Source organism: Pseudozyma flocculosa (assembly GCF_000417875.1).
Source record: "Pseudozyma flocculosa PF-1 unplaced genomic scaffold scaffold00028, whole genome shotgun sequence".
NCBI classification, from domain to species: domain Eukaryota; kingdom Fungi; phylum Basidiomycota; class Ustilaginomycetes; order Ustilaginales; family Ustilaginaceae; genus Pseudozyma; species Pseudozyma flocculosa.
Genome location: NW_006920896.1, coordinates 185,103 through 193,512, shown reverse-complemented (window position 1 = coordinate 193,512; position 8,410 = coordinate 185,103). Strand labels below are relative to the sequence as shown.

Genomic DNA, 8,410 nt, shown 5'->3' with positions numbered 1-8,410 from the left:
CGGACTGTGCACGGGGCATCCTTAGCTCACTGCGCAGCAACCGCCGTCCAGCCATCACTGTCCCGCCATCGCTTCTCGTTCTTGCTCTGGTATAGCGCAATCGACGATGACACTTGGGGACGGCTGAAGCGTCATCTAGAGTCCTCTGCCTAATCAGCTCGCCCACTTGGTCGCCTTACTAAACACTTGCGACCGGCAGGCAGGTGTGCCTCACAGCTGTCGGACGTAGGCTGTCGGTACGATGCCGGCCTCCTGACCGCCAGACTCCTTTCTCGCTCGCCACCAGTCGTCCGAGATCTTCTCCAGCAGCACGATGCGCTCGCCCTCAACGACGACGAGGTCGTCCGGATCCGATGCATCTCCGTAGCTGTGAGGTCGATCCAAGAGCAATCCATCCGGCCATCAGCGTCTTCGCCTCGTCATCATTCGCGCTGCAGATAAGGGGAGACCCCCGGACCAAGGTCGCAGGCGCGATACTCACTCGTACAGCGCCTCGGCATATCCGAGGCCGTCGACTTCGGGCGTTCCGCTGGCTTGTGGCGCTGCCGCGGGGGCCGGAGAGGCAGAGCCGGTCGACGCGCTTGGCATCACTGCGGGTCCAGTGCGAGCTGGCGGCGGCAGCCTCCCGGCTCCAGAGGCCGGCGACGCGGTCGTTGTAGGAATTCGTGGGGAACTTAACTTCCGTGGTGGCATCGCCGAACCAGGCGCCGTCTTGGGCCCGATGTTCAAGCCGCCAAAGGTCTGGGATCGTGCGCGGCCAGGTCGAGATCGAGAGCGGCAGGTCGGGGAAAGGACAGGCTTCAGCGCACGATCATTTGACCCTGTCGCACCATGATGACAGCCACTGCGAGGCCGCGGTACGATGCTCACCTTGCCGCTCACGAGCCCGGCGATGCCTTGAGGTTTCGTCGCAGAGCTGGGCGCTGCGGGCGGCGGACCCCGTCTTGCTGGCAGAGGCAGGGCGGCCGAGGACCCCGATGGGCTGACGCTGCCTTGGGTCGACTGGTGGTGGCCTGCCCATGCGCTAGCCGCGGCATTGCCGAGCGCCTTGTTGCCCATCATCCGGCCAGCTGCAAAGCCAGCCACCTTCTGGCCGACGGGCGTGGCCGCGAACCTGCCGGCGCGGTCCAGGTCGTCTCGGTTGACGGTGATGCTGCCAGCGCCACTGCCGTTGTTCGCGGCCGCGCTGAGGCCGGGGCTGCCGGCTACATGAGCCTGACCGCCGCCGGGTAGCAGGTGCGGCCTCGACTCGAAGTAGCCGTCGAGGAGCTGGAAGAAGGCCTCCTTTTCGTGGTCGGGCAATCCCGCCAGCATGGTCTCGCTCCAAAATTGAGGCTGTTCGAGGGCACTGTGGGCTTGAGCAGCGATCGATCGGCGTGGCCAGAGGTGTTTAAGGTCGCTGCCGCTCTCGTTTCTCCGGCGATGGTAGTACGGTTTGCGGTGGCTCGGCTGTCTGCCGACCCTGTCGGGAGTTCCGAAGCCAAGCGACCGATGGTGGATCCTGACCCAGTTGGCCTTGTGCGATGCGACGAGCAGAAGGCCGGAAGTCCCTTGTTCGATCTTGTCGGTAAGAGCCGGATGTTGGTGGTGGCGGAAAGGGGGGACATAGCGTTGGCACTTGGCAGCGATGGCTTGACGCCGGGCCGAGCAGCGGATGTGGGGGGCGAGGCGGCCTGAGCGCGCCGGGCGCCTTGGCCTCCTCCACCTCTTCTGGCACGACGCTCGGGCCGCCTGGTTGGAAGAAGCCACCTGAACGGCCCTCCCTGCTTCTCACCCTCGCCACGCCATGGGCGCCCTTGGCCTCATCACTCGATCTTCGCTCGGCCGTCCTCCGGCTTCCGCAGCTTATCGCATTGCCATGCCAAGTGGCGGCAGCCTGGTCATCGTCATTTCACTGCACCGGCTGGGCCGGCTATCCGACGTCTCGACGGAGCGAGTTCCGCCTCTGGTCTCAGCCCAAGTCGGCTTATCCGCAGCTGGCGTAGAGCCATCCGACCGACCGACCATGCTAGAGTATCGTGCAGGCTCTCGAGCCGGTCGGATGCCAAGCCGAGCCAGAGATGGCTGGACCGTGAGCCGCTGCTCGGACCTCAGGACCAGCAAGCAACGGCGCCTCCCAGGTACAAAAGGCGGTCGACCCTGCCGCTCGTCCACGTCCTTGAAGCGGGGTCCGCCGCCAACCTCCTCGCCTGCTCCTGTCATCGCCTTCACATCTTGTTCGCGTCTCCTTCGCCGCCAATCCCACTGCGATAGCTGCCGAACGACGTCGCCATGATCCTGAAGAGGCGCTTCGACGAGTTGCTGGCGGGTATCCCCGGCGATGAGGCGCGGGCGCAGAGCGAGTTTGCCTTTGCACAGCGACCGCCGCCCAAGGCGCAAAAGAGCTTCCAATTTGCCCCGCGGAGGCGCGAGGGGGGCGGCCAGTGTCAAGACTTCCTCAGCTCACCGTGGACATCGCCTGCCGATGGACCTACGCTTCAGGCTCGGGCGCCGCTAGCGCCGACAAGTCTTCCAGCTGGTCGACAGCAAGGCTCGCTACGTGTCACTCCGGGCGACGAGCGAGCAAAGGGCCAGGCTCCCCATCTGACCGTTAGGCTGGCCGACAGAGACCGACTCCAGCGTGAGCTGACACCTCCGCTTTCGTCCGGCGACACGAGGGCGTCTGGGCGGGCAGACGATGCTCCTATCGCGGGCGCGGCAGCCGTCGGTGCCAGGTCGCTTACGGTCGACGTCCCAGTTGCTCGCCAGGATCGCCAAGGCGTCGGCTCAACAGCTCCAGCTGTCGACTTTCGATTTTCGAGGACGCAGATGACCCCGGCTCCGGCGTTTACCTTTGATCTGCGCCGCGAACGAGCGCTGCCCGAGCCATGCCGACCTTCGATCCCGGCCGCCAGTCCCGGACCCGGGCGCGAAGACAGTCTGGGGATGGGGAAGGGCACGGCGCGGAAGGACATGGCGAAGTCCCCAACGGCCACCCTGATGTCGGCTCAGCGAGTGCCTGGCCAGGGGAAGGCTGTCCGCGCCCAGCACGTCCCGCATGCCTCGCTCGCGGTTCCCGAGCAGCCTGAAGTCGACCCTTCTCCGACCGTGCGTGCCGCCGAAGGGCCGATGCTGGACGACGCCAGGTCGTACGGAGAGAGAACTGGGACCTGCGCCAGCGCCAGCGCCCTCGACGAAGACGCCGGCCACGGGCACGACACCAGGGCAACCTCGTCGGCATACAAGACCGAGAGCCTCGCCGACCTCGAGGCCGGCTATCCCGACTCGCTCATCAACGGCCGAGATCCCTCGGAGCGCGGAGAACACCATTCGAGGGACGGTGGCGCCACAGAGAAGCAGCTCGAAGCTCTCAACACGATGCAGGAGATAATCGTCAAGCTTCGTCAAAAAGTGGGTGATCTTCGCCAGCGCGACCAGGACAATTGGCGAAGGGAGTCCGCGCAGCTGCGACACTGACACTTGGTCTCTTCCGGGCGACGCTATGCCCTTTCTCTGCTGATATAGGACGCCGAGCTGGAGCAGCTGAAGGCTCATAACGTCGCTCTGGCCAAGTCCGATGCGGCCCGGTCGAAGAAGCTGCGATCGCTGAAAGCGAGGGCTGAGGCGGCCGCCAAGCGGTAGGTGCCGCTCTGCCTACCAGCTTGGCCAGTCGCCTTTCTGACGCGGCTCTTGCACCTGCGCGCTGCCTGCCCATTGCGCCAGAGCCGACGACATAATGACGGACTGGAGAGAGCATCGCGAGCGCTACACTTCAGCTCTGGCTGTGGCTCGTCAGGAGCAGGTGGAGATCTCTGCACTGCGCAAAGAGATTCGCTCCTGCCTCGAAGGTAAGATGCCCCGCATGTCGGAGGTGTGGGCGCGGATCGAGCGACAGACGACGGGCACTGACGCCAGCATTTTCGCCTGGCCCTGTTGTGCACCGGGATGCTCGTCGGCCGCGCCTCGGACGGCAGGCGCTAGCATGCAGGGACATCTTCCGGACGTGGTCCAGCACATCAGGGATGAGCTGACGACATGCGCCAAAGTCTCAAACGAGCAGACCAGAGCAGGCAAGTCGCGCGCACCGTCCGAACCACGTACGGCGCTAGAGGCCGCCAGCATGATGACTGAGAGCGAAAGTCGTGCTTTTGTCCGTCGTACAGCGGTAGAGTCGGCCGATCTGCAAAGGCAACGGGCCGAGCAGGCCCTCTTTGACCTCGCCGGGGTGCGTTCCGTCAGCCCTTATGTACGGCGACCAGTATCCTGGCTCTGCTCACCCTCCTCACCTGCTCCAACTCGGCCCCTCGGCAGGAGAGGGACAGGTGCAAGGAGCTCAGGCAGGACTGGAAGGCGGCGAGTGAATCGTTGGCCGGAAAGGTTGCACTCATCGCCGAGCTGGAAGGACAGCGCAGCGACGCCAAGGCGACGCAACTCAGAGATGCAGAAGAGCTGCGATCCGCCAAGGAGCGGGTCAATTCGCTCAGCACCGAGCTGCACCAGGCCAGGCAGGCGTGAGTAGTTCTGACGACGTCCAAGTGGCTCGACGACGTTGCTAACGTACCGGTCGCTGGCTGCCGGCTGGAATCGCGACCTCAAACAGCCTCACCGAGGCCAAGGCGGCGGCCAGCGAAACGCAGCTGGCGATCACAGCAGCAGAGCAGCGAGCCGCCGAGCTCCAACACGGTCTCGATCTGTCGGAAGCTCGCGAACGGGCGAGCCAGGAAGCGTGAGTGCCACCGATGACTGCCACACCCGTCTTCCTGCGAAAGCTCACCCGCACAGCTGTGTGACCCGCAATCGACAGCCACGCGAGGATATACCAGGAGCTCGACGAGGCTCGATCCATCGTCGGTGCAAAGGAGGGCGAGCTCAACGAATTGCGTCTCAAGCTCGGGGAGGCGGCCAGATCAGAGCTCGAGAAGGAAAAGCTTCGCGGCGAACTCGATCAGCTGCGGTCGAGCAACTCCGCTCTCATCGCCGCGGCTGGAGAAGCGGCAGTCGACAAGGAGGCATTCGCTGTCCTCCGCGCAGAGCTGGAGCAGGCCCGACAGAAAATCGAACAGGTCGAGGAGGCAGCAAAGGTCGGAGAGAGAGCCATCGAGGCCCAACAGACGCTGCTGCCTCGGTACTTCAGCAAGAGACTGGTAGGTGAAAGGCACCGCAGCCCGTAACCGGCTTGGTTTTTGGAACAGCACGCTCACCTCATGAGGGCCTCTTCGACCCCGCCGCCGCCAGACTGACGAGGAAAATCGCATGGTCCGAGCCATCGCAGTGAGTTCAGCTTCTCAGCTCGAGGCTCGTCCTTTGCCTTGGCGGGTCTCTGATCCGCAGTCGGCCCTTGCCCTTCTCGCAGATGCATTGGAAGGCAAAATACGAGGAGCGGATGCTCAAGAGAGCCGAGATCATCCAAGAGGTGGGGCAGAGCGGGCTCACCGATTCTCAACGGCGCGCATCGCACACTGACCCTCAGTTGTCTTGCGTGCAGCTCGAGGCAAGCAAGCGGAAGCTCGAAGACGAGAACCAGAGTCTCAGAGAGGGCATCGTGAGTCAGCGACTCGACGAATGAGCGCCTCGCAACATCTTGACGATCGCAACGCCTGACGACACCGCCGTGCGCATCCGCCGGAGCAGGAGAGCATCGTCCAGCAGCTCAACGAGCGGGAGGCCAAGCCGCAAGACGAGGACGAAGCTGCAGCGGCCACCGAGCATGCCGCAAGCCACGCCCTTTATCAGCCTGGCCGGAGACGCCGTGGCATCCTCCTCGACAGCTATAGCCCAGTCGGCTCGCCCGTGCCGGACTCTGACGGCTCAGGGCTCGGCGAAGCGGCTCCTGCCCCCCGCCAGGGTAAGCATGTCGCCTCGGTCGTTTCTCAGCCTGGGTCGCCCTTCTTGGCTGATGTCGGTGCCACGTTCCTCTTTCCCAACAGCAACGACCACTGACACCACGGACGCGACAAGGGAGGTCGGTGAAGGTACCGGGGACGGCAATAGTGCTCGGCACGCCGAACTGAGCGAGGCTGACGCAGGCGGCGAGCAAGAGGTGCCAGAGCATCGGCCGACCACCACCGTCAATCAGTCCGGCGTGACTACGGGCGCTGCGGATCATGCTGCGCCATCCAGCACCGACGCCCCAGACGCCCCGAGCCAGGATCAGCAGGCGCAGTCGGCCAGACCGAGGGTGCGCAGGCGCGCCAAGAGAGCCGCCACGCGCCCGTCCGGACCGCAAGAGAACAGAGATGGTGGAGACGGGGAGGCAGGCGGCTCGGGCTCAGCGGCAGGTCCGGTGCGACGCCGATCGACCTCGGGCTATGACCTGAGGCCCTTCCGCCGCTGATCGCTCTTCAGGGGGCGCCGCTCGCAAGCACGGTCGGCGAGCTGAGACCATGGAGCTGGCAATTATGGCCCTCCCCTCGGACGTGAGTCGCCAGGCGCACAGCCGCCTAAAAGGCCATCGGTGCTTCGTTCCGGTTGATTGATTCATTGCAAGAGCGAGACCATGTTTTCATGGTTGGCCATCACCATCGGCGGTACGGCAGGAACTTTCCGTTGAGCGTGATCTTGACGCCTGCGGTACAGCGGAGGCACAGCCAGGAGCAAAAAAGAGGAGCATGCAGATACGGCCAAGGAGGGATGTTCGATCAGACGAGTGCGCGAGCGGCTCTTCTTTGCAGGCCCGCCCTGGGCGTCGACCGATGCGTCGGAACTCACGGTCGCCCTTTGGGTCCTCGATCTTGTCGACGTGTCCCTCGAAGTCGATTGCGCTCATGATGCCGTCGCCGAACTGTGTGAGGCGCAGGCGGTTGGTGGCGAGTCAGTGAGACGCCCTCCCAGTAATGCCGGCGGCGGGCAAGGAGCCCAGGTGCGCGGCTGTACCTTTTCGTGGATCATGTGCTTGAGCGGGTAGCCGTAGACGACGAGCACCTCGTAGAGGCGGTAGAGGACCGGGTCTGGGGACAGCGGGGCCGAGCGTGGGCGACGACAGGCAGACCGGCCGGCCGGCCGGCGGATGAGCAACGTGTCAGTGCGGTCGCCAACGAGACGGCCTTTGGCGGAGGGAGGGCGGTTGTGTGTGGGGAACGCCGGAGGGCAACGTACCTTGGGGCGGGAACTCTCCGAGCCCCCTGTGCGGGAAGAAGCCGTCGCCGAGGGCGTCTACGAGGTACTCTGTGCGTAGGTCGAGGGTGTTGCTGAGCTTTTCGAGGTCCTCGGGTGCGGGTTTGGCCTGGCCGTAGAAGATGGCGGCGACGTACCACTCGTCCCTGCCCATGGCCTGCGCGAGCTTTTCAAAGCTGAGGCCCGACTTGGCCTTTGCCTCGTGGAGCATCGAGTAGATGGGCGGGAGCGACGAGAGGATCTTGGGCTTCTGACCGACGGCCGAGGCCGACGAGGAGGACGCGGACGAGGACGATGCCATCCTGGTGGTGGTGGTGGCGGTGGTGGTGGTGGTGGGAGCGATGGCTGGGGCGAGGCAGAGTAGAGGCGATGAGGATGCGATGACGACTGGACGGAAGAGGGCGGTGCGGACGAGGGGAAGGAGGATGCTGGAAGAACGCTGCAGCATGACTAGGTGGGCACGGCAGCTAGAGGAGGATAGAGGGAGGGGGCGGTTGAGAGGGCGCCAGGGAGCCGTACGTGGTCTTTATACCTTGATACCCCTCTCGCTCTCGACGGGAGGGCGCCGCAGGTCGACTGCCAGGCAAGGCAGGCAGCAAGCACGCGCGCTGCTCCTTGGATCCAGTTCCCCAACGGGCGAAGCGATGGGAGCGCGGCCAGACGAGCCAAGCCAGCAAGACCCCCTACGTACCGGCTGAACCATGCGTGAGTGTGTGGTTGCGTATTGGTCTCTGCTCGATCCAGCGCGAGGCGAGCTTAACCCCGCAACGCTAGGGGCGCGCGATGCTCGCTCGTCGGGGATCGGTAGGGCGTTGCCACGGTTGGGAGCAGCACTCCCTGCCTGCCTGCCTGCCTGTTACTCCGGACGGACGAGCGGGCGGGCGGGCCGATGGCCAGCAGCCACCATATCCATATGGAGTCAGCGAGCATCGAGGCAAGGCAGCAGACAAGCAGTCAGGCCAGGCCAGGGTCCTCCGCCCCGCTAAAGTCGCCGAACAAAGATAAGGCACGCGAGGCGAAGCGAGGCGAGGCGAGGCGAGGCGAGGGCCGGCCTTGCTTGTCGCTTGCCGGGCCTGCCAGGCGGCGGCGAGATAAGGCAAGAGATCCTCGGCCCGATTGAGCAAGCAGGCAATCGGGGCCTCATCGCTGCCACCACCTCGTGCAGACGATCAAGACACGACGGATTGCCAGCACGAACAAGGCATCAGGGCAAAGGTATCTGCTAGATCGCCATTCACGCGGCTGCGGACATACAGACGATCGAAACGGCAATCGACATCACGAGACAGAGAAGGTGGGGGGGGGGGGGGGGGGGGCG

At 64.8% G+C, this 8,410-nt stretch overlaps 4 protein-coding genes across 4 annotated transcripts in view; 1 reads left to right on the top strand and 3 right to left on the bottom strand.

Moving 5' to 3' along the window:
* Positions 1 to 210: 210 nt before the first annotated feature.
* PFL1_06662 (uncharacterized protein) lies at positions 211 to 1,314 on the bottom strand (the record flags this gene model as incomplete). The annotated part of the gene is made up of 3 exons (XM_007884208.1): positions 211 to 367; positions 482 to 741; positions 871 to 1,314. 3 exons carry the CDS (start codon positions 1,312 to 1,314, stop codon positions 211 to 213), a joined length of 861 nt encoding a protein of 286 aa, XP_007882399.1.
* A 957-nt stretch (positions 1,315 to 2,271) lies between these two features.
* Positions 2,272 to 6,313, top strand: PFL1_06661 (uncharacterized protein; the record flags this gene model as incomplete). The annotated part of the gene is made up of 13 exons (XM_007884207.1): positions 2,272 to 3,390; positions 3,505 to 3,617; positions 3,703 to 3,827; positions 3,954 to 4,049; positions 4,143 to 4,204; positions 4,291 to 4,490; positions 4,580 to 4,705; positions 4,784 to 5,123; positions 5,215 to 5,250; positions 5,333 to 5,392; positions 5,465 to 5,521; positions 5,611 to 5,824; positions 5,907 to 6,313. The coding sequence occupies 13 exons, from the start codon at positions 2,272 to 2,274 to the stop codon at positions 6,311 to 6,313; spliced, it is 2,955 nt and encodes a 984-aa protein (XP_007882398.1).
* A 181-nt stretch (positions 6,314 to 6,494) lies between these two features.
* PFL1_06660 (uncharacterized protein) lies at positions 6,495 to 7,540 on the bottom strand (the record flags this gene model as incomplete). The annotated part of the gene is made up of 4 exons (XM_007884206.1): positions 6,495 to 6,544; positions 6,688 to 6,760; positions 6,853 to 6,926; positions 7,075 to 7,540. The coding sequence occupies 4 exons, from the start codon at positions 7,538 to 7,540 to the stop codon at positions 6,495 to 6,497; spliced, it is 663 nt and encodes a 220-aa protein (XP_007882397.1).
* Positions 7,541 to 8,326: 786 nt separating this feature from the next.
* The window catches only part of PFL1_06659 (uncharacterized protein), a gene marked incomplete at both ends in the record, with an annotated part of 881 nt that continues 797 nt past the window's right edge, over positions 8,327 to 8,410 (bottom strand). Inside the window, one exon of the mRNA XM_007884205.1 lies at positions 8,327 to 8,334. Within this exon, the coding sequence (XP_007882396.1) occupies positions 8,327 to 8,334 (8 nt within the window). The remainder of the gene's footprint in view (positions 8,335 to 8,410) is intronic.